Raw genomic sequence first — 24,735 nt, forward strand, 5'->3', positions numbered from 1 at the left:
TCGATCATCACTTTATGTCTTCTAGAGGGCGCTATGTACACTTTAATGTAACGTCACATAGCCTATAACCATCGCGCAATCAATACGCTTCTAACGATACCTCATACATCAAAATCTATCAAGCCGTTTAGGCTACAGGAGGGAACAAAGAAACAGACAAACAAACAAACATGCAATCGAAAAACATTACCCTCCTCCTTCGGCAGTCGGGTAAAAAGGAGGCCGTACCTCAATTTTCTCATCAATAAGCACCCTAGCCGGCACAGGCTCGTCGCTGACGGCCTTCTCGTTCATGTAGCGCTGGTACGCCTCCTCCAACACCATGATCTTCTGAGGTTCCACTTTCTTGTAGCGGCGGGCGCCGATCTTGCACTGCTCCCAGATTATGCCGGAGCTGGGGGGGAGAGAAATAATGGTTGTATAACAGGGTTTCGTTCAGGAAGCATTTTCATAACAATAATTGGTTCTAGACCTCATTAGAAATCCATCTATCTTGGTTGCACGGCACCGTTATCGACGCAGATAAACGCGATTCGCGATAAACAAACGATATGGTTGGTGGAACGTGCAATAAAAGAGTTAATCTACGTCGATAAAGATGCAGTGCAACCCGATCAGAGAATTTTGTATTCATCAGTCGTTACCACCGACGCCATAATTTTTCATTCGCAATATACCAATCCCGTGCACTCCTGACGCCAGGATCCCCTTGTCATCCATCAGTGGCGCAATAGACCAATAGTGACTGAGCGGCATAGCGCGCGCACCAATCGCGTCGCTCCGTCATAACGCACGATCTAAAGAACCCTCACGCTCATTGGCTACTCACTTGGAGATGCTGATATAGGCGATTTCCTCCCTCTTCTCATCGTTGACCAGCGACAGCCCCAGCGCGTGCATGGACACCACCAGCTCTGTATGAGGCAGCTCAGCCTCGCCCATGGTGTGGACCCCTGACGCCAGGACCGCCCCGTCATCCATCAATAGACCAATAGCGAGCGAGCGGCATAGCGCGCGCCAATCGCGTCGCTCCGTCATAACGCATTCCGCACCGCTCCTAAAAAGACCTGACGCTCATTGGCTACTCACTTAGATATGCCTGCCGCATAATGCCGCTGCCTCAGTAACGTACCGATAGCTACCGTGCGGCACAGAGCGCACCAATCGCGTCGCTCCGTCATAACGGTCGCTCTAAAGAACCCTCACGCTCATTGAATACTCACTTGGATATGCTATACTCCTGAAGCCAGGATCGCTTCGTCATCCATCAACGAAGCAATATACCAATAGCGACCAAGCAGCATAGCAAGCACCAATCGCATCGCTCCGTCAAAAACACCTGACGTTCATTGGCTACTCACTTGGAGATGCTGATATAGGCGATTTCCTCCCTCTTCTCATCGTTGACCAGCGACAGCCCCAGCGCGTGCATGGACACCACCAGCTCTGTATGAGGCAGCTCAGCCTCGCCCATACTGTGGACCCCTGAGGCGAGGATAGCCTCGTCTGTGAGCAGGATCACCCGTTGGAGCCCGTCCAGGAAGGAGACCCACCAGATGTGGTGGTCGGCTGTTACGCTGGAAAGAGTTTGGTGGTTAGTGTTTTGTTTCTTATGTATCTTTTTAGGTATAGTTTAGGGGTTTTCACCGTGGTGATTGGTCAGATCAGCATATGTCGCTGACTTTTATGTGCCGTTTATGTCCATATAGGTGACTAACGCCTAAAATAATCCACAGTCTTATTGACAATTCAGCTCATTTACAAATGACCAAACTTTGCGGCTTGTAGCGTAAGGCAACAACAAAAACCCGGTCGTCGTACCCCTACAAATACTCCTATTTATGTGCCACACAAGCTGCATAATGAGTCAATAATCGTCCAATGTCATAGGATTCTCTCAAATAGCGGCACAAGACTCTCATTGGGCTTCCTCAATAAATCGTAATTCTATATAATGTAATTCGTAATTAGGGGTAATAACAGATAATAAATAAACTAAGTGAGAACTTACGCAAATTCGCCAAAACCGTCTTGTCGCAAGTCGTTTTCGATTTCAGTTTTCTTGTGTCCTTCGAATATGAGCGACTTAGGCCCGGCGGGGTTATCCCACGCGTATAGCATTTGGTGATTCGGTGGGATTTTCCTGTAATGTTTATTATTATGAGTTATGAGTACTGTAGTGGGTTAGTGTGAACTTAGGTACTAGTGCTAAAAATCGAATCACTAATAATTACATGTCTATGATAAAATCGAATACATTAAGAAATAAAACCAAAATTATAACACTACATCAAAGAAATACACGAAAAATAATACATATTTATCAGTACATAATACTCAACATGACTTATGTTTTCTATAAATACTTCTAATATCTTGAAAAATATAGACTAATCTCTAATTTTTAATTGAAAAGAATTCTGACATTTTATAAGTGATGCTACTAAAAAAGTTCTTTACCGAAAAAAGGAAAAATTGCGATCCATTTCTGGGCAATAATTTTTTTTCTATATTTTTATACAAAAAGATAAATCTAAATATTTACTTGCTCAAGTAAACTAATACAAAATAACAAATATTTCAATATAATAGCTGTTCCCGCGAGCTTCGCTTCGCCTTAATAAGTTTTCCCGTGGGAATTCCGCAATAAAAAGAAGCTTATGTGTTAATCCAGGGTGTCAGCTAACTCCATTCCAAATTTCATTAAAATCGGTTCAGCCGTTTTGACGTGAAGAAGTAACAAACATACACATACACATACATACATACATACACACATACACTTACAAACTTTCGCATTTATAATATGAAGTAGGATCACGACTCACGACCAATGTATCGAATTAATTTTAATTGCTTTATTTTATTCTTTAGCATGGCATCACTTCCTGGATAATTCAGGGATAATAAACCTTTTTAATCAATTTCAAAAAAAGATTGTCTATTCGGTAAATACATGTTCGGCATGTATGTAAGATTATTGGAACCATATTGACATATGACAATATATTAGGGCTAATAAACATATATTCAAAATTTTATAAATGTTTATGTACCTATGTATGTTTATATGCTTGTTGGTATGTATGTTTGTCCACGCATATCTCCTTAACGATTGATCCGATTGTCACTATTCTTTTTGAGGGTTCCGTACCTCAAAAGGAAAAAAAGGAACCCTTATAGGATCACACTTTGTTGTCACCACCCTTTTTCTCGGAAACGGGTAAGCTGATAATTAAGTATCAAGCTGATATTTCGTATAGATGTACATAATTATGATGAAATTAAAAGAAAAACTACCTCAGGTAATTAAGTAGACTTGTACGGAACACTCAGTGCGCGAGTTCAACTGGCTCAGTCGGGTAAGCGCCCGCTTCTCAAGCAAGAGATGCGGGTTCGAATCTCGGCGCTGACATGTAGGTAACAATGAGTTCTTTGAATTTAAGTACAATGTATACCATCGCTCTTACGGAGAAGGAAAACATCTAGATATGTGAACCCACCAACACCGCAGTGGACCAGCGTGGTGAGAAATGGTCCAAGCTTAGGAAGGCAGTATGGAGATGCTGGAGGCGCTTCCCCATGGCAAAGGGAGGATCCTCCGACCGTAGGAACCAAGTGTAGGTTTCATCAAAATCGGTTAGTGAGTTTTCAAGATATGGACGTGGAAGTGCTATGATGTGATACTTTATGGTGATAGCTATCACCAAAGAGGTTTATGAGATATATTTTTTCTGAGGTCAATGACTGTCACGATGCATCTGTCACATTGACTGATTTTCATCCGACTTCTTTGAATGCTCGAATGCGCTCATATTTTATGTTCTCAGTCTCAGTGTAATTTGCTTCTATTTCTTGTCTACATGTTGTTATATTTGTTAAGTTATGGAGCCACAACCTGGCCCTTCCCGGGAAACAGCCCCAACTGACAGAGCACGAGAGTCAGACTTTCTCTCTCCCAGAAAAAGCTTGGAGTCTCTCTGAAAGATCGCATCCGGAACGAAGTAATCTGACAGAGAACTAAAGCCACCGACATAGCTCACCGAGTTAGTAAGCTTAAGTGGCAGTGGGCTGGTCACATCTGTCGAAGAACCGATGACCGATGGGGTAAACGTGTTCTGCTGTCTTACTCCCAGCGATGAGTCGCTGACACAATTTCACCTGTATCGCTAATTTGGTACCACCACCGCACATTTTAGACGTACAGTTTGCTGTGACGACACGCAAGCCAGTCAGTGCACACAATACAATTTTATAGAGCGACATCTCTTTTTTCACCTCTATTCAAATACGAACGCAACATCGGCCTGACATCGGCGTACTACGGCTACCGTTTCAAAAAGAATTACTAGTTATTTTTAGATATATTTTCTACGACAGCGATAATTATATAAGATAATTGAGATTATCTTTAATTGTATTTTTTACTGTTTGTGATATATTTAGGTACGGTAATTATTTCTCACCGTAGGTAAATCCCCTTTTAATTTGGAGCGCCGCACTTAATTAAATGGATACAGGGACTAAAAAATATATTATAGTCTCAGATGTCCAGACTCGTATTGAAAAAGTGCCCAGCCCAAAAAGGTTTGTGATCTCTGATTTGTCTAAAATTGATAACTGTCAGAATTCCGTAAGATTACTAATTACAGTGTAGGTACTATAATATCTGCATAATATTTTGATGCCTACAACATACAGGACTCACGTCTTATAAATATATTCTCTCTTGTTCATGTTTATCGTTGTAAACGTTAGCAATGATGAGCTGTTCCAAAACATAACAAAAAAACAATAAAAAAAAGTTGAATATTTAAATAATAAAGTTTGCATTGGACCCTTTAGCAATATCAGCTTCGTAATACAAACAAACTTTGAGTCTCAATACTAATATGTTTTTAAATCTCAGATACTGAATTGTCAGATTCGATGGCGATCTAAGATTGAACGGTTCATCAAAAGTCGATTGTCCCGCGATTAAATGACGTATCGTTCTATTGGGGGGGCAATCGACTGTTGATGAACCACTATCTCAGATAAAAAAAAACATTGGCAAGACAAAAAATTAAAACAACAAAAACAGAAGAAAAAAAACTATTTTAAATTTAATGACAACACTCACCTAACATTGACATTCTCCTTCTCGTACACCGTGATCTCTCTCGGCGTCATATTCAGTAGGAGCGCGGGCGCGTGGCCCGGCCGGTACTGTCGCACCGTGAGGTAGGTGCCGCCCTCGCTCAGCTGCACCTCCACATGCAGCCCACCGTACTGACAATTCAAGAACAAGGGATGATGACATGCTTTTGTTTTCATTTTTCTGCTTATTGGATCGGTAACAAAAGCTTCACTAAGGTTTCCACCGTGGTGAAAGGATTCACAACTTTTTACAATGTAGAATGCTGCTTTTTGCAACACCCTGTATAGCTATTCATGCAGCCGACTGTGCCTGGTTGCGCGTCTAACACAGTCCCGCAGTGCCAAGAGTACAGGGTGCTCCCGCCACGTGCCGAGTTGTGTACAGGGTGTTGCAGGGTGCTGTCGCTACGTACCTGATTATATACAGGGTGTTGCACCTCTTTATATACAGGGTGTTGCAAAAGGAGTACCTTGTTACAGGGTGCTCCCGCTACTTATCTCGTTATATACAGGGTGTTGCAAAAAGGGTATACAGGATGTAGCAACACCCTGTATAGCTACTCATCCAGTCCGCACATACCTCGTTGTCCAGCCGCAGGCACGGCGCGTGCTGCTCCGTGAACAGGAAGGGCGCCGTCAGCTGCCTGGTGCCGGCCACGCGCAGGCGCAGCAGCTTGTCTTCCTTCTCCACGCGGGGCCAGAGGGGCGCGCTTGAGCTGCTTTGTACCTTGAGATGAGAATATAGAGTAGTAGTTAGTGTTATTAATATTAATCCTAACTAATATTATAAATGTGAAAGTAACTGTGTCTGTCTGTCTGTCTGTCTTGTTCCTTATAGAATGAGGAATAAAGGTCTATCAGATGGTCTTGTTGGTATATGGATAATCGTGGCTATATATCATACATATGCTAATATATTCCTTTGACAATGTTTCTACACCATCGGATAATATGTAATTAGATGAGCTAATGCATCTGAACTAATATCAGAACAAAAAATACACATCACCATCACCATATACCCTGGAAACTCTGGCAGGTTAGTGTAGAACCGGAACTATTTATTTGGGCTGACTTCTAGGAATCACGCCTATAAGAAAGCTACTTGCGTGGCCATGTAGGGTCTATTGTATATGGCCATATATTAAAAAAAAGTTTCACCGTTATTAATTTCAACTCCTTCCTGCCAGACTCTACAAATCATTATCCCCCCACTTTATACACTTCTCGCTCACTGATAAAACCGCACTCACGACTTGCCACGGGTCCCCCGGGCGCTGCAGCTCCTGCCACTCGACAGCGAAGGGCGCCTCGTTGATGATCTGGAAGAACGGCGTGAACACCACCATCTTTGTGAGGCTGTTGAACGTCAGCTGGTTCGTTACTGCCACCTGGGGAGGGAAGGTTTGGTGTTATTATTTGACATTCATAGGTGGAAGTTTCGGGGAGAGGTAGGTAGATACAATAGGTTCTTAAAAATATACATAGCTATATCGCTTGACGTAAGGAGCATTTTTGAGGAATGTGTCACCAGCTGTTCTTTAAATATGTTTTAAACATCCTGGGCAGTCAGCGACTGACGCTAATCTGATTGGCTAAACCTTTTACCACAGTGAAAAACCCTAGTCTATGGACAGGTCTAGTGATTGTCACTGACACGCCAAGAAGATTGCTATACTTATCGTTTTCCCGCATTGTCATCATCGACAGTAAGAGCCAATAATCATTCATTATTAGACGATTTATATAGACCTCTCTCGAGGAATGCCACAATAGTCCTTTATGATATGGACTAATAGTAAAACTTTGGTAATATATTTTATGAGTTCCAAGCAATCCATAGCTTTAGATCTGTTTTTAAACTAGTTTTAGACTTCAGCAACCGTGTCCTATTTTATTTTTCATAGCTCGCTAGAGTGCTCCTACAATGTGCAATGAAATAACAACCTCACCTGATACAAATTAAAGTCCATCTTGCAGTTAACCACGCCGGAGCTGCCGGGCACATCCAGAGAGAACTTGTCCGACCACTCCCCGAACTCGACTCGAATGGCCGCCTTCTTCTTGCCAAAGAAATTCTTCGCTTTGAAGGAGAATAATATCGGCTCCCGATAGTCCTTCGGGTGGAATATCACGTTGCTTATTTCGTCTACGTTCTGTGGATGTGAAAGGTGTTGGGGTAAGTCTTTGTGTAAGTGGGGTAATTGTTTGGGGTGTCGTTTTAAATACGTATGGGTTAAGCATTTTATAAAATATATGGATGACTGAAGTAGGCGACCATTTAGTGATTTTTACAAAGTGCTAAATGGGGTATGTCGTTGACGCTTCCTAACCAATCATTATAACAACTTACAACTTATCGAGTGTCTGATGATGGTCCATCACCATAGATAGTTATGTTTAATAGAAATATGGCACATCCTTTTTCGTAAGTATATTTTTACATTACAATAGATATCAATGAACCTCTACCAATTATATTAAATGTTGGGCTGATTTTTCATGATTGTGATTCACTTGTGAATGTTTGTGTTAGAAAGTGACTTTTATCTACCTGACTTCTGATTAAAAAATCAGCTCTTAAAAATAGTTATTTACATAAAGATCTGAAAATTTTATGATGTAGAAAGAATGGCTTAAACTAACATGCAACCATGCAAGATATAAATCAGGATACACAGTAATTAAAACTTAAGTCTAAGAAACTGTAGGTTTTACAACATTTATCGGGGTCAATATACACATTTACACATAAACCGATTCTCCCCTATTTGTTAAATCTTAGTATTATTTACCCAATTTACCGTTTAGCTTTACCAGTGCACTATAAAGTTTACTTCTGTTTAAATATTTGTAGAACCAGGTGAGTATACTTGACTTTCGAAGTTCAAGATGTTTATTAAACATATTATAATAATATAACAAACTAAATAGTTACTTAATTTGATTTGAAGAATAGGATGAGATCATTGCCAAGTCTCTTCCACTCTTATATCAAAATCAAATGAAAGAAAGTGACAACCACTTCGAATTCGAAGTTAGCTGAACAAAACATATAACCAAGTTAGATAAGACTGCGTCCTCTGTAAGCAAAAGTGCACCTTATTATCATAAACATGTGGCCCATTATTGAGTGAGGCACTCACCGTCGAACAGTGATTTGTAACGTTACGTTGACACCACGAGTGTTTTATCTGTGAACATGCCTCGTATTTTTGACGTTTGTTTATTTATTCCTTATTATTAGGCAGTTATGGAGCATATTTATTTGATCAAAATTATAAAAACATATATGATATCTGTTTGGGTTGAGGTAATGTTTAAAACATACATGTAATGACCCCGCTGTAAAATGAAATCTTTAAAAATAAATAATTAGGATGAATGTTACAAATCACAGATAAAATCAAAAAATTAATAAAGCTGGGTTGCAAAAATTATAAAATAGCATCAGTATCTCAGGCACACCGATGACAAGGCAGCATAATAAGCATTTCTTGCAAAAAAATAATAATGTGTTTTTGCATTTGTCTATGATACCTTGCTTGGGGTGCCGGACTCTTTTTCAGGTTTCTTTGATTTCTGTAATCATTTCCACATGTCACAAACTGCAATACGCAACCAATCAGTTGCAAATTACTAAGTTACTGCAGTAAAATGCTTTAATATGATGATCAATAATATGATATCTTACGTCCTTCATGACTCCATTATCATCCAGAAAAGTACATAATATTATCTTTAAAATGCTACTGCACTATGAATCAGAACTCTATTTCTTATCCCAAAGAGTTAAGTTTACTTCCAGCCTCAGCCACACTTACAACCCTTATAAAAATAACGAATAATCTTGATCTCCTGTACTTCGTGGTGGCTACATACAAAATGGAAGGGCAGTGTATTGATAAAAACAGGAAATGGTTTAATAAATGGTTGAAGTCCCCCAAAACTTGCGCAAACTAAAGTAAAATACTTGAGTCATAAAAAGTTAGCCATTACAAAAAAAATACTTTGTCTAAACATTGTTTTCAATAAAATAGCTGGTTTCCTGTATTGTCACAATAAAATATATATGACTACGCTGTTTAACGTGTGTTTAGTTTATGAAACGGTCCATACAAGACCTTTTGAATTCGATACTTATGAATATTCACACTGAACATAATTATATCACACAAATTGAACGTTTTCATAAATGAAAAACAAAACACAACCACTCACCCTATAAGACAGCGTGAGCCCAGTCTTATTAAGCATCCAGAATGGGCAGTAAAGCGACAGCACTTGCGTCCCGTCGTCGTCGATGTTGTGCATTCCGAGGTCCAGAGTCATTAGCGACGGACTGTCGTGTGACTCGAATGACCAGACCGATAATTCCGTGTCCAGCTCTGGTAGATTCTTCGTACAGACCCAGCATTTTTCTAGGTAGTTTGGTATCTGGTGAAAGATTAAATGAATGGATTGTTAAACCAAAGACGCAAAACTTATTATCATGTGTATTTGATAATGTTTTTCTACAGAGTAAACTGATCATAGGTCTGCGTAAAGAGAGAAAGATACTAGACACAATCTAGATTCTAGACAATGTTTACAAAAACTTTGAATATTGGCTTCGATACCTACCAACGCCTCTGTCGGAACGTTACATAAAATGCTAAACTCTGCAAACAAAACCGGCCAAGTGCGAGTCGGGCTCGCGCACAAAGGGTTCCGTAGCAGCAAATAGTTAAATCAACCTATCTCAAAAACTATAAGAGATACTTTGATCAAACCAAAAATCGTTGAAAGAGTTAATTAGCATGCATCACCTCTATTTTTTTTAGAATTTTATACCCCGTAGTTATAAAAATAGAGGGGGGGGGACATACTTTTTACGACTTTGAGAGCTGATATCTCAAAAACCGTTCACTTTAAGAAAAATGTTTTTTAGAAAACTTTATATCATTTTAAAAGACCTTTCCATTGATACCCCACACGGGTATGTACATCGAAAAAAAAAATTTCATCCCTCAGTTACATGTATGGGGGGCCCCACCCCCAATTCTTTTTTTTACTATTTAGTGTCATATTTTTGTAGCGGTTCATACAACACATATTCCCATCAAATTTCATCACTGTAGTACTTATAGTTTCCGAGTAAATCGGCTGTGACAGACGGACAGACGGACATGACGAAACTATAAGGGTTCCGTTTTTGCCATTTTGGCTACGGAACCCTAAAAACCGCACTCACCATAATAACAATAGACGCCTTATTCGGCGCCAGATGCGACAGATGGAACATCTCTCCTGGCTCAAACGTCTGCGTTCTCTTCAGGCCCAGTTGCGACACAGTGATGGGGACAGGCAGGCAGTTCTGCAGTTTAACCACCGGTTTCAGGTTGACTTCGTAGCAGGATGAAGCGAACGTGTGCCGGTTGGTGTTCTCGAGGAATACTTGCTCCATTGTGCCGACCGCCTGTGGATATAGAGGTAGTGATATGCTATAGCAATGCCAGAAGCTAGAAGCATTTTTAATAATCAACCTTCAGGATAAATACTTAGTAATTCGATTAAACAGATGGATTAGCTTATTTGTCTTGCAAGATAAGTCAAAACAGAGCAACGCTATTCTGCGCATTATGCCACTTACACTTGGCTATGGCTGCTATTCGTTAATTGCCGTATTAACGTGCTCGAACTGATTCTCTTTTTATAATTTGTCTGTCACGTTTACATGCGCAGAAGGCTGCCTGTTTTGCCTTGTGAATCTATGATAGATACACACCTTGATATAGAACTTCTCTCCACTAAGTTTGTCCTTGGAATCACACTGCAGAATCTTGCCGACTCTTGGCTCCTGTTGCAGCTCACGCCAGATGAACGGAGACACTGATACCGTGAACCCTGAACAATGTGACATCATAATTATGATATTATAATGTTTATCACCGATACACTATGGTCAAAACTATTAGGCAGGATAAGTAGGTAGTTAGAATCGTTTATGTTGTATTGCCCTACAGCCAGCGAGGAGTTATCACATATCATGCATCACGGATTACGCTGTGCCAACCAGGGAGCGCATAGTTTTTACCGCTATTATGACAACCGCTTATTTTAAAAATAAGGAAACAGGTGCACATCTATATATCGGACAAGTCCGACACATTTCATTCATCTTTTTTGTTTTTTCCAGGTCTCACCTTCAACAGAGAAGAATATCTCAGCCGTAGGCGTGTGCACAGCTTGCAGCGGCAACCGGAGTACACCCCCCGGCTTCACGTCGCCCAGTAGACGCACCTCGTTGCCGCTAGGAGTCATGTAGTACACTGACACTGGCACGGAGAGCGAGTTTGTCACCTATGGAGGAGGTTGTAGGGTTGAAATTAGGGTGTACGGCAGGCGAATAGGAATGATGAAGTAGTAAAATGATACCAGACAACTAGTTTGTAGTTAAAACTGATTCGATTGGACTTCAATGTCGCTCGGAGTAATGTAGTACACTGTCACAGAGAGCGAGTGCCTGAACTATTTGAAAGGTTATAAGGTTTGAATTACAGTTTCCAATAGAGTTATGTAATCCGCCGGAGTTTAAATAAACAGCTTTATAGGAATTGTGGCATTTAGCACACTGGCACTGCATTGGCAGTCGCTCTCATTGGAGAGCGACTTTATCCGCTGAGAGGAAGGTTAAGTATAGGGTTTTAATTAGGCTGTGGTTGTCATTTGTCTTTTATCTATGTACAAAGTCCAATACACATGCTATGCTCACAGCTTCGAGTTATGTATGCAGGAGGCATGTTTAATTTTTGATCCATCCTCACTAACCTGCACAACAGTCCTCAAATAAATCTGCAAGGCGCCATCCATCATGACCACATCAGAGATCAGCCCGCGCGGTTCTGACGCCGCCGTATGCGGTATGCTCCTGTCTACCGAAGCACCCCGCTTGGTGAGAGGGAAGTATCGCTTGTCTGCTCGCTCCACTGGGATCTGCATAGCTTCGTCTAGCTCTACGATCTGCGGGGTAAGGGGTGAGGGGGTGTTGGTGGTGCTAGCGATACGTGGGAAGGGTAAATGTAGAATAGAGCGTTTTGGGGGTATGTAAGGTTTTTTGAGAAATTGGTAAGGGTTCCAACTTAACAGGGTACTAATATCGTGACATATAAGGTATGCAATGTGATAATAATAACCACAAAAGATTTTTTGTTAAATGGATTATAAATAAATAAGTGCTGGGGGATTATATGCTACTGGCAAAGTAATTTGAAAAAAAGATTTGAAATTTGAAAGGGATTTGGGAATTCATAGCTTTTTTTAAAGATCTTAGCAGAGTGGTTTTAACCGTCAAAAACATGTACTTATATAAATATATTTTTTCATAAAGGGAAGGGTTTATTTTGTGTTTATGTGTAATAATAATAACTCTTGAAGTCCATCAAAATTGTATCATATTAAACTCTATCCCCCTACAAATTAGTATCAACGTACCTTGACGAACAGCCTGAGCTGCGGCGGCGGTTCGTTGAGCTTCATCAGGTTGAGTCCTCCTCGCTTCACTTGTAGAGGCACGCTGGCGCCCGGCTCTAGGACTACCTCTCTGTAATAACCATAGTAATTCAATTAATTAACTAGCTATGAGAATTTATATGCATCTATCTAATTATTTACTGTTAGATAGAACAGAGTTAAAACTACACAGTTACTTGACTGCTACTTCATATTAGCATCCATAGTCGAGCTTTATCCGTTTTTTTTTCTCACTTTTATGTTGCTGTATCTTTTTTGACATCAACGTAGACGGTTGATTTTTGCACAGCCAGAAGGATTTTTTGCGATCAGTAGAAGAGTTAAATAACATTTATTTCCTGAACCTTAGTAAACTTGAAAAGTTATGTAAGTTTGGTTTCCCTCCTGTGCCTGACTTCCCCCCGTCTGTGTAAGTCAAGATAGTGACACGTGCTGGTCCATAGTATCTGCCTTCTCGTTAAATAAGTACTTATTTATGTTCCTTCTTTGTCTATGCCTAGGCCTGTAGTACTGTAAGTTTATATTCTTACTTATAGTCCTCGTGCGCTTGGTCCTTGTCCAGGAACACGGCAAAGTCGGGGTTGTCGTTGAGCATCAGCTTAGCAGTCAGACCGGTCGTGTTGTGCAGCACGTACGGGGCTCCCACGTACTTCTTCTCTACCTTCTTTTTGTGGGGAATAAGGGAAATGGAATTAGGAATTAATAATCACGTATAAATCTATCTTCATTTTAGCGTATTGATGGCAAAAACTAGCTAGTCTTAGGTGGTGAAAGGAGCGGTGGTAGCTCAGTCGGGTAAGCGCTCGCTTCTCACGCCAGAGATGCGGGTTCGATCCCGGCGCTGACATGTACCAATGAGTTCTTTTAACTTAAGTACAATGTATACCATCGCTCTTACGGAGAAGGAAAAGATCGTGAGGAAACCTGCATATCTAGATCTAGCACATCTAGATATGTGAACCCACCAACCCGCAGTGGACCAGCGTGGTGGGGAAATGGTCCAAGCTTAGGAAGGCAGTTTAGACCTTGGGGATATGCACAAAGGTTCCATTCGAGAGAGCCAGGTGCAGGTACTTACACCCCCACAGAGAATAGAATAGAATAGAATAAGACTTACGTCGTTTTTAATTTTATGTATCGTGCTATCCTTGTCTTCAGAGTCCGCCACAGCCGCTGAGAAGGTGTTGCCCAGTAGTGTTAACACCTGTAACAAATTAAATAAATTAAAAAAGCGAAATACTTTCAACAAATGTTGTATAGACGGTGAAACATTGCGGAAATGCGCATCATTTCCAGGGTTGATCGACCTTTCGATCTTTATAAGAGTTACGACGACGCCATTGTTGCGCCCTATTTCTGGTTCGCTTGTCTGTTTACTATTAGCTGCAGGTCATCCCTCGTGGAGCGCAGTGTACCTACCTCCATGGCGGTCCTGGTGAGGGTGAGCTCGAGGGGCTCGCTGCTAGTCACGGTGATGCTCTGGTGGGCTTGTCTCGCTACTACTGGCTGCAGGTCATCCCTCGTGGAGCGCAGTGTACCTACCTCCATGGCGGTCCTGGTGAGGGTGAGCTCGAGGGGCTCGCTGCTAGTCACGGTGATGCTCTGGTGGGCTTGTCTCGCTACTACTGGCTGCAGGTCATCCCTCGTGGAGCGCAGTGTACCTACCTCCATGGCGGTCCTGGTGAGGGTGAGGTCGAGGGGCTCGCTGCTAGTCACGGTGATGCTCTGGTGGGCTTGTCTCGCTACTACTGGCTGCAGGTCATCCCTCGTGGAGCGCAGTGTACCTACCTCCATGGCGGTCCTGGTGAGGGTGAGCTCGAGGGGCTCGCTGCTAGTCACGGTGATGCTCTGGTGGGCTTGTCTCGCTACTACTGGCTGCAGGTCATCCCTCGTGGAGCGCAGTGTACCTACCTCCATGGCGGTCCTGGTGAGGGTGAGCTCGAGGGGCTCGCTGCTGGTCACGGTGATGCTCTGGTGGGCTTGTCTCGCTACTACTGGCTGCAGGTCATCCCTCGTGGAGCGCAGTGTACCTACCTCCATGGCGGTCCTGGTGAGGGTGAGCTCGAGGGGCTCGCTGCTAGTCACGGTGATGCTCTGGTGGGCTTGTCTCGCTACTACTGGCTGCAGGTCATCCCTCATGGAGCGCAGTGTACCTACCTCCATGGCGGTCCTGGTGAGGGTGAGCTCGAGGGGCTCGCTGCTAGTCACGGTGATGCTCTGGTGGGCTTTTCTCGCTACTACTGGCTGCAGGTCATCCCTCGTGGAGCGCAGTGTACCTACCTCCATGGCGGTCCTGGTGAGGGTGAGCTCGAGGGGCTCGCTGCTAGTCACGGTGATGCTCTGGTGGGCTTGTCTTGTGGCCGCTAGTTGGAGGTTGGTCGCTTCGTCGGTTGTGTCTATGGCAGCTGGCGCTTCTTGAGGACGCATTACCACCTGGGGAATAGTGCATTGGATTAGTAAAACGGTGTATATCCAGTAAAAGAGAGAGTACTGTAGGTATTAGAATTCAAACTTAGTACTTCTAATCCAAATGTGAGTTTGATTAAACAGCTCTTAGGTTACTTTAATAATAAACTTAAAAAACTCATTTAAATCAGTGACATAAAGACATCCTAAAAAAGTACCACTTTCCATCGACTTGGTCAAAACCTTTAGACTGACACGCATCTTAGGCTTTAAATGATTTATTGTTGTACAAAATACAATCTTACCTCCATTTTAAGTTCCCACGGCACATGTTTATACTGGTAGTCCTTCAACACTTCAACTGGTTCTAAGAGCGGCTCCCAAACTGCTCTCCCGATGTTGTAGTACGACACTTGCATAGCCCATGTCGACTCCATGTAGAACTGGGGAAAGGTTACGTTTAATTATTCATTTTATAATAACAGATCACAAGTCTAGTTTACATACAGTAAAATATAAAAATAAATAAGTAATGATCTATTTTGTATGTTGCTATGTGTATGCTATAATAAGGTATAAGGGTTTTGTTCATAGTTTTTAATATTCTTACATATGAATATTCTTACATTGAATTAATGACAACAGTTAAGAAACGGAAAATTGCATATTTTGGACATATTTACAGAAATTCTAAATATCAAATAATTCAAAATATTATAGAAGGGAAAATTGAAGGGAAAAGAGGAAGAGGAAGGCCAAGAACATCATGGTTTGAAAACATAAAGACATGGACCGGATCAAAGGACATTGCCACACTCAAGAGAATGGCACAAAATAGAAAATTCTTTTGCATGATGATCGCCGACATCTGTTAGGATATGGCACAGAAAGAAGAAGTATGTGTATGCAATAAAGTGTTTACATAAATAAAATAAATAACATGTATTATTCCGTTATGTGTAAAAGAAATGCTAAAGTAAAAGTGACAGTTTCATTATATATATTATGGCACACACTCAATAGCGTATTAATCGCAATCGATTTATTGTTTGTTTAACTAACTGTGCCTGTGCAACTAACTCCTACAAGGGTGTATGTAGGAGAGTCTGAGCCCATAAACTTTATACTATCACTTACTTCACTAGACCAGTCCTTCAAATGCGCATCCAGACTAGCCTGCATGACTAGCACGGGTATCGTATCAGCTCCTATCTCCATCTGCAGAGACAGTATGATGGTGGGACACGACACGAGGCAGATCTCACTCGCTTCTCCCACGGACTTCACTTGTTCTGTAGACTCTTCGAGGGTGATTGCTTCTAGCGCCTCTTCTGTGGAGGGAGAAGGATTGGTGTAATAGAAATAAGAATAAATAAAGGCTTGGTAAAAACAGGACGCTTTACTAGCGCGCGTCAGAGCGCTAACTTAGCGTTGCGTTGCGTACTACTAGCGCTGGCGCTTTGATTGACGGTATTTGCCCAAGATCGAGCCAAATATATAAATTTTCTCAAAGCCCTTAGTCCCTGCTGAGGGACGACAGGATTTATGTATGTATTACTACAGTACGCACCAGTCTTCAGGAACCAGTAGTCGGTCTGCTTGAACGGCTTGACGTCCCACAGCCGGTCGTACACGAGCGCCTTCTGTTCTTGTTCCACGTTGTCGTCTTCACTGCTCGTCATTGTCGCGAGAGCTTTCGATAGGAGGGCTATTACGTCTGTGGGCGAGAAGGGGGGATTAGTATTTATATGGATTATGGATGTTTTGTTGGATTTGTTGGAGTAAGGGGAGCAGAAAATATGAATTACAGGAAAATACTACTGTCAGACTAGCACGGTTCATGAGACAGCCTATAGAGTGTACGTTTAGTACAGGTATTCATATTTTGCGTAAACTCTGAACGTTGACGTATTTCAGCATACAAAGTGGCGCCTCTAGCGGGGCTTAATAGCCACCAAAAAGTGTCTCAGACAAATTAATAAATCGTAGTAGAGGCCAGTGATGATGATGATGATGACTCTGCTCATTTTCAAGCCAAGCACTATTCGCATTTGGTCTCTGAGATGTCTGTTATGATATAAACGCATTATACTAACCGGGCGATACGGTAAGCTTCAAACAGTCCAGCTGTAGATGCAGTCTCAGAGCCTGGTCCTCGTTGCGACTGGCGGCCAGCGTCACCGATACGGGCGCTAACAGCACGCGAGACCTGTAGGTATAGGTAGTGTTTTAAAATGGAAATGTAGTATTTATAAAAAATTAATAAATACTACATTTCCATTTTAAAACACTATTAAATCTAATACGTAAACGCAGTGTAAATGCGTTCAGTGACAGCAAAGGAAACGTCGCTCTAGGCGCGTGATAAGTTGAGGCTAAGTTTATTTCGCGCTGCCTTGTAATCGAGCGACAAGACAGAGATATAATCACGAGCCGTGTTACATGTGCTGATGGACCTACTGCACACTTTGATTAAAATATCCTTGCACTATTTATAGCATTCATACAAGTGGACATACAGAATGCAACAGCGTACTTAGTACCTAGAAACCCTGTCTGGTCTGGGGAACCACATACCTGGTAGACTCGATGCCGCATCTTCCAACCACCATCTGCAGGCCGGATATGCCGCCCTCCGTGACCAGGCGAGTAGGGGTCTGGCGGAGCTTGAAGCGGACTTCCATCTGTAAAGAGTTATGGTTCTCTCTCTCAGCCTTCCGTAGTCCACTGTTGGACATAGGCCTCTCCTAACGATCGCCACCCCAAACGGTCACCCGCCATCTGCATCCAGCGGCTTCCCGCTACCTTCCGCAGATCATCAGACCAACGGGTTGGGGGGCGACCGACACGCCGTTTGCCGACACGGGGTCTCCACTCCAGAACCTTTCTACTCCAGCGGTCGTCGGCTCTGCGGGCTACGTGGCCAGCCCATTGCCACTTCAGCGTGCTAATCCTTTTGGCTATGTCGGTAACTTTAGTTCTCCTGCGGATTTCTTCATTACGAATCCTATCTCGCAGGGACACGCCTAACATAGCCCTTTCCATAGCACGCTGAGCAACTCTGAGCTTGTGGATAAGCCCTTTGGTGAAGCACCACGTCTCGGCTCCGTAAGTCATCACTGGCAACACGCACTGATTGAAAACTTTTGTTTTCAGACACTGAGGTATGTTTTCAGTGAAGATGTGTCGTATGTCGTCGGAGTTATGGTTATAGTTTGCATATAATATATTTGATTATACATAATGCTGCCGAGAGAGATCCGATTATCCTATAAAATACATACGTGCGATCATTTTAGGCTCAAGTTAATCTGAACAATCATATTATGAGAACTATAAGGTAAACGTGGCGTGGCACGCTATCTAGTAAGACGTAGCCAGAGTGTTGTTACTCTTTTTGGTGGAAACTATATCCAGCAGTAAGCTTTTATTTCCTGTCAATGATGTGATGATTTGTATTTTTTTTCCTTGTTGAATCTGCAATAAGGCGCTACTTTTATCAGATTTGTTCAGGGATCATTGACTTCCAGGGATATCTGACCATTGTCAGTTGTTGATAATGATGATGTCTGAATAACTCACATTCATTGACTAATATATCACTAGCGTAAGGACAGGTCAAACCTCTCAAGAAATTGGCACCCTTGCCCTGGCCCTAAAATCTCAAATAATTGTTTAATTTGTTTGAATTAAGCGCGCGGGTGACAATTTCTTTAGGCAAAATGTTCTGACGGGCGCATTCTTCCTTTTGAAATCTTTGCTCACATTAATAACGAGTGCGTCGGAGTCGCGGTGCTCGAGGCTCTCCACCAGGAAGATGTCCGGCTGCTCGATCTTCAGGTTCAGCGTGAGCATGGACGCGCGCGTCTGCGCCTCGCTATCCACTGGTTCCGAGACGGATACTGTGCGCTTTTTCTGAGGGGATAAAAGTGGGTTTGGTTAGCAGGGCGTAGGCGGCAAAGTGGTGGAAACTGTGCGCTTTATGTGTGGTAGGTAATACAAGAGTGTTTTACTTTGAAAGGAGCGCTTTTCTACAACAATAGGGCGGGCTGGGTTTTATAAGCCACCTCTTCAACAGCTCAAATAAAATGACAAATGACAAATTTTCTACATAATTATGTATGGGCTATCCACTCAGTTAAGGAAGTCGAAGGATGTCTGTAAGCTTTTCTTCTTGTGAGCGTGTCGGTACCAAATAATACAGCTAGACTATAGTTTGTAATCGTGGCGAAAGGATTGGCTAGTCAGATTAGCGTCAGTTACTTATCCTTTAGGTGCCAAGCTCGAGTGTAGTTGGGTTAGCCCTATTTAAGTTTAAGATTTAATTAACATTCCATACCACATCAGCCTTGACCGCGGGTGTGGCGGCACTGACCCTCGGAGTCTCTCCCTGCGCCTCCTCCAGCCCGGTCTTGGCGAATTCAGCCACTCGGTTGAGGAAGTCCATCGCCAGGATCAGGTTGAAGCTGAAGATTCGGAGGTCGACTGTGGGGGAACGTGGGGTTAGTAAGAGCACAGAAAAAAATATGGTATAAAGTTTTACAAACGGGATGTTTATACAACATAAGAATTTTGATGAATCTTTATCAAAACCGTATTCAAATTATTGCATCCATTTCAGACCTATGTATTATGGATACAAAACAAACACTCACACCTTGTTTAATGCGCGGACTTTCCGCTGTAGTATGACTTTTTTATGCTACCCTTGCATGGGCCTATATAGCCATCGTTAAAGAAGCCGATCTTTAATGCGTGTCCCATCAATCACAGCGCTGTATTTATGGCGAATCGGGATAGTGACGTTTATCTATGTCGATAACGACCCCTGTAGCGGCAGCCGACGATCTTTTATTTATTACTTGGATCGTCTACTGTGGATCTCGCTATTTAGGACATCTAATCCCGAGTGCTAAATTCATGAAACTCACTGAAAGTGTCCCCGTCCTTCATGGTATAGGTGATGTCGATCATGCTGCGCAGCTGGTCGCTGCGAGCCACGTTCTGCTGCGAGTTGGGCGGCGTGGAGGGCGGCGTCTCGCGCCGGCGTTCCAGGTATCTGGGGGGGTAATAATAAAATTATAAGAGTTGTGCTGGTGAAACGGATACGGGCTATGCTCTGATTCGTGAGATCCTGTCAAGAACCAATGTATACTTCAGAAATAAAGAATTTATGTAAAATTATACCAGATAATCATGAAAATAATAAAGATGAAAACATCTAACTGTGCTTTTCCACCTAAACTTTGTGTCTTTCTATTATGGGGAAGCAAATATCCGGAAGTCGTAGAAGAAAATTTGTTCAGGACGACTCCCCGAGTCGAATCACGCCCTTCAAAGGCTTAGAATACCACTTTTGCGACTTCATGTATATGTTGCACATACGCAGGCAAAATTGACCTTCAATAGTATACTAATGCTGCGTATATAAGATGGCGGGTCCCCCACACCCCTACACTACATGCTGCACACGGCTCGGTGTACTGCACCTGGTGATCTTGCCGCCCCTGCCCGGGCGCATGTCGTCGAGCGTGCAGTCGAGCAGCAGCAGCGCCGTGTGCATGCAGCCGTCGGACATGGCGCGCCCCTTCACCGACAGCAGCAGCAGGCAGAGTCGTGCTAGGCCGGCGTCGGAGACTACCACGCCGTCGTCGTTCTGTGGATGGTAAAAAAATAGTTAGTGCTTGTTCGCGTTGAGTGCAGGCGCGGTCAAGAAATATGATGGTATATCAAAACGCACACATGCGGTTTAGATGACTGTTACCGTACTAAAGTCTGTTTTTTAATCTCAGATTCTAAATTGACAGATTCTGATCGGTTCATCAACAGTCGATTGTCTCGCGATTAAGTGGCGTATCGTTCTATTAACGGGACAATCGACTGTTGATAAGCCGTTCAGAATAATGTGTCCATTTAGTATCTGAGATAAAAAAAAACTGACTTTAAGTATGTTCTATACGGATAAATCCATTGAGAATTAATATTGTAACGGGCAAAGCAAGTATTTTATATGGAAGTGCGGAAAAAGTATGTGTTTAATGTTTTTTTATACAACTATGTTGAAATTTTATAATGAAAACATTTAATAAAAATATAGCAACCAACTTCAATAATCTAATACTCACAGTAACAGTATTAACCAGGTCGATGACAAAGCTCTCCATGGTGAATGAGAACTTGACCGCGGTGGTCGGCTTCTTGCTCTCAGCCGACGTGGCCGCGTTCACCACGGCTTTTGTTTGCAGTGTCTGTTTAGTTATAAACATTTTATTGTGCACAAAAAATACATACAGACGAATTGAGAACACCCTCAGTTTTTGAAGTCGGTTAAAAACGCAGTATAAATGTCGCAGTCATCTGGTGATTCAATCAAAAAGGAGATTCAACCAGATGACTACGACATAAATATCTTACAAATGAAAACAACGTTAAAATATACGAGGACGGGTTTATTTCCAAAAAGCTATTTCTTACAGCAAATCTTTTTTAGTGGGTAAATAGGGAAGCTATTTAATTAAGGGTTGATTTTTCGATAGTCAGATAAAAGTTATCTGATGAGTAATTCTGATGATGTCGCATCTATGTAAATGTTTGTATTAGACAGAGAAAGCAACAATTTTATTCCTCACATAACATTTATCTGAATATTGAACAATCAGTCTTAAAAGTACAATAATAGTAATAAAGAATACAATAATAATAATAATCCTCTTCCAAAAGTCCCTAATCCCTCTTCCTTATCCCAATTTCGCCCAATATCTATCCTACCATTCCTTTCAAAAGTCCTTGAACGCCTTGTATTTGAACAATTTTCCAACTTCCTCTCCACTCACCATCTACTTAATGAATTTCAGTCCGGGTTTCGAACAGGACATAGTACCGTCACGGCTCTGATCAAGGTCACCGATGACATTCGTTTTAATATGGATAACCATCAAGTTACTATTCTAACCCTGTTAGATTTTAGTAACGCATTTAACACGGTGAATTTTGATATACTTTTAGGCATCTTACAATCTCTTAACGTATCTCCGACAGTCACCAGTTGGTTCGAATCTTACCTTAAAGGTCGTCAGCAGTGTGTGCGCACCGACGCAGAGAGCTCTGCCTGGTGTCCGGTACTAGCTGGCGTCCCGCAAGGCGGCGTACTTTCTCCTTTACTTTTCTCATTATTTATTAATGTCCTTGCTAAACAACTTACTTCTCTCTATCACCTCTATGCAGATGATCTCCAGATCTACACAAGTGTTCTTCCGGAAAACATAAATATGGCAATTAATGATATTAATAGCAACCTGAAAATCATATCCAAGTGGGTAAAGAAGTTCGGACTTTTGCTTAACCCGGATAAGTCACAGGCTATTATATTAGGCAGCTCTAGATTGCTAAATAAGACAAATCTGTTCATACATGGGAAGCTTACTTATGACGGCACTGAAATACACTTTGTGAATGCTGTAAAGAATCTAGGCGTCATAATGGACAGCACCCTATCCTGGCTTCCCCAAGTGGAAGCAGTTAGCAAAAAAATGTTTGCATCTTTTCATTCGCTCAAGCGCATGCAGTTTTTCCTTCCTCACCACACTAAAATTACGCTGGCGCAGTCTTTGCTGCTTCCCATCCTCGACTACGCAGATGTAAGCTATCTCGACTTAACTGAAGAGCTACTTAATAAACTCGAACGTCTCCAAAATTTATGTATCCGTTTTATCTTTGGATTACGTAAATATGATCATATTTCAGAGTATCGTGCTCAACTTAAGTGGCTCCCAATTCGCCTTCGAAGGAATACTCATATTTTAACTGTATTGTACAATGTCCTCAATAATCCTTCTGCTCCCCACTACTTACGGTGCAAGTTCACCTACTTGTGCTCCCACGGCCGTGCTTTGCGATCACAGGAGAATAAGATGCTGAGTGTACCGTCACATAATAGTGCCACCTACAGAGATTCATTCGCGATTAAAGCGGTGAATCTATGGAATGCATTGCCTATGGATGTAAGATTATCATCATCACCTAACGCATTTAAAAATAATTTGAAAAGATATTATTTCACGACCTTAGGTTGGTAGAAATTTATAGGTAGGTAGTTAGTATTTATTTATTTTAGTATATATCTATTTATAATATATATTATTAATTGTGTAAATATATATTTATTATAGATAATTTGTATATATGATTCTAAAATATGTACCTACTTTATGTGTAAATATTAGAAAATAGGTTTTGTTAGATACTTTTGTATACAACAATAAATTTAGTTATTAAGAGTTTAGCCACTTGTGTCCTTACCTCCAGGGTTGACTGGAAGAGATCGCGTTGAGGCGATAAGTCCGCCCTTGTATACTAGTCTAGTTTAATTCTCTCAATTTTTTTAACTGTTATACCTATGTATATTGTATACAATAAAGTGTTTAAATAAAATAAATAATAATAGTATATAATTATTGGTGAGTTATCATTAACATTTTACTTTTTATAGTAATTTACATTTTACTATAAAAAGTAAAATGTTAATGATAACTCACCAATCTCACACCATGGTTTATAGTTTCCAATTTTACTCTGTGTATGCTCTGCGCAGCAATTCATAGTTTAAAGTATGTAACTAGTCGGTCTGCATCACTACTACACGCAAAACAAGCGTATTAACTACTTGTTGCACACATTGTTTACCAGTGGCAAAGTTGAAAAACTGGTTGCGCGGGCGCTTCGGGGCTCCGCGGGAGGTGGGGCGCTGGCCGCACGGACGTGCTCCGGCCGTGGGCGACATTTTCAGACTGAAAAAGGCTCGACGCGCCGCGAGGCAGAGGCGCGCTTGCCCTCCCTTCCCCCGCCCGTTCCCCTTTGACCCAATTTTAAGTTCTATGGTTTCGACGCGACAACCGAGACGCTTTACTTAAGCATATAAGTATATGTTACTGTTTTTTATTCTGTTTGTAATTTTTTTTTTATGTTATGTTTTTTTGTGTCAGTCAGTCAAGTCAGTCCGTGACTTCACCCAAGGGTTCTAGTTGAAAACCAGCGCTATGGTGTGGTTTAGCATACCTGCCATAGCATCAAGCTGAACTAGAACCCATTTCAGCACCGAGAAGCAACATTCATTCTTTTAATAAATTATTTTTTAATTTACTTTTTAACCTTTTCTTCTAAATGTAAGTATGTGTTGTTTCTGTGTGTGTAAGAAATAAATAATTTATCTTTCTTTCTTCTTTCTATAATTGTTACTTAATCTTAAAAGACCTATTCGTACTGAGAACATAAATATAATAAATAGCGACTATAAAAAATACATACTTGTTTGCTCGGCTGACTCTTCACTGTGGCTTTAGATTGTGCTTTCGAAACGGTCTGCTGAGCTTTCGCTTCCTCGGCTTTGAGCCCTTCTTGGAGGTTCTGGTTTAGTATTTTCATTATGCTCTTGTAGTCGCTCTGGCCTATTACGATCTGTTGAGAGAGGAAGAAATTTGTTATTTACTTTACTTTGAGCGGCGCTGTGTTTAAATCTCGAGTTAAAAAAAACGGTTTCAGATAAATTGCTTCGAAAAGCCTCATCAGGCGATCCCGAAATTTCCGAAACCAACGGACGTATGAATATAGAGGAAGCGAAAAAAGTTGATGTAAAGTAAATGTCCATATATAGTCTATGCCTACCCCTCTGGGAGACAGGCG

The 24,735-nt window shown here is 41.7% G+C and overlaps 1 protein-coding gene across 1 annotated transcript in view; it reads right to left on the reverse strand.

Annotated features, from left to right (window-relative positions):
• Positions 1-24,735, reverse strand: part of LOC105391208 (intermembrane lipid transfer protein Vps13) — a 58,770-nt gene that overhangs the window by 12,624 nt on the left and 21,411 nt on the right. Inside the window, exons 25-52 of the mRNA XM_048622842.1 lie at positions 24,361-24,510; positions 21,183-21,305; positions 20,547-20,713; positions 19,989-20,116; positions 19,397-19,542; positions 18,823-18,972; positions 17,635-17,741; positions 17,154-17,266; positions 16,628-16,774; positions 16,195-16,388; positions 15,363-15,500; positions 14,932-15,084; positions 13,769-13,855; positions 13,182-13,315; positions 12,613-12,721; positions 11,950-12,141; positions 11,325-11,481; positions 10,907-11,025; positions 10,373-10,597; positions 9,361-9,576; positions 8,680-8,721; positions 7,092-7,295; positions 6,393-6,530; positions 5,720-5,866; positions 5,123-5,271; positions 2,012-2,143; positions 1,362-1,577; positions 229-394 (exon numbers count right to left, since the gene is read on the reverse strand). Coding sequence (XP_048478799.1) covers positions 229-394; positions 1,362-1,577; positions 2,012-2,143; positions 5,123-5,271; positions 5,720-5,866; positions 6,393-6,530; positions 7,092-7,295; positions 8,680-8,721; positions 9,361-9,576; positions 10,373-10,597; positions 10,907-11,025; positions 11,325-11,481; positions 11,950-12,141; positions 12,613-12,721; positions 13,182-13,315; positions 13,769-13,855; positions 14,932-15,084; positions 15,363-15,500; positions 16,195-16,388; positions 16,628-16,774; positions 17,154-17,266; positions 17,635-17,741; positions 18,823-18,972; positions 19,397-19,542; positions 19,989-20,116; positions 20,547-20,713; positions 21,183-21,305; positions 24,361-24,510 — 4,149 coding nt within the window. The remainder of the gene's footprint in view (positions 1-228; positions 395-1,361; positions 1,578-2,011; positions 2,144-5,122; positions 5,272-5,719; positions 5,867-6,392; positions 6,531-7,091; positions 7,296-8,679; positions 8,722-9,360; positions 9,577-10,372; positions 10,598-10,906; positions 11,026-11,324; positions 11,482-11,949; positions 12,142-12,612; positions 12,722-13,181; positions 13,316-13,768; positions 13,856-14,931; positions 15,085-15,362; positions 15,501-16,194; positions 16,389-16,627; positions 16,775-17,153; positions 17,267-17,634; positions 17,742-18,822; positions 18,973-19,396; positions 19,543-19,988; positions 20,117-20,546; positions 20,714-21,182; positions 21,306-24,360; positions 24,511-24,735) is intronic.

The sequence above is a fragment of the Plutella xylostella genome, chromosome 9 (assembly GCF_932276165.1).
Source record: "Plutella xylostella chromosome 9, ilPluXylo3.1, whole genome shotgun sequence".
Classification (NCBI taxonomy): Eukaryota; Metazoa; Arthropoda; class Insecta; order Lepidoptera; family Plutellidae; genus Plutella; species Plutella xylostella.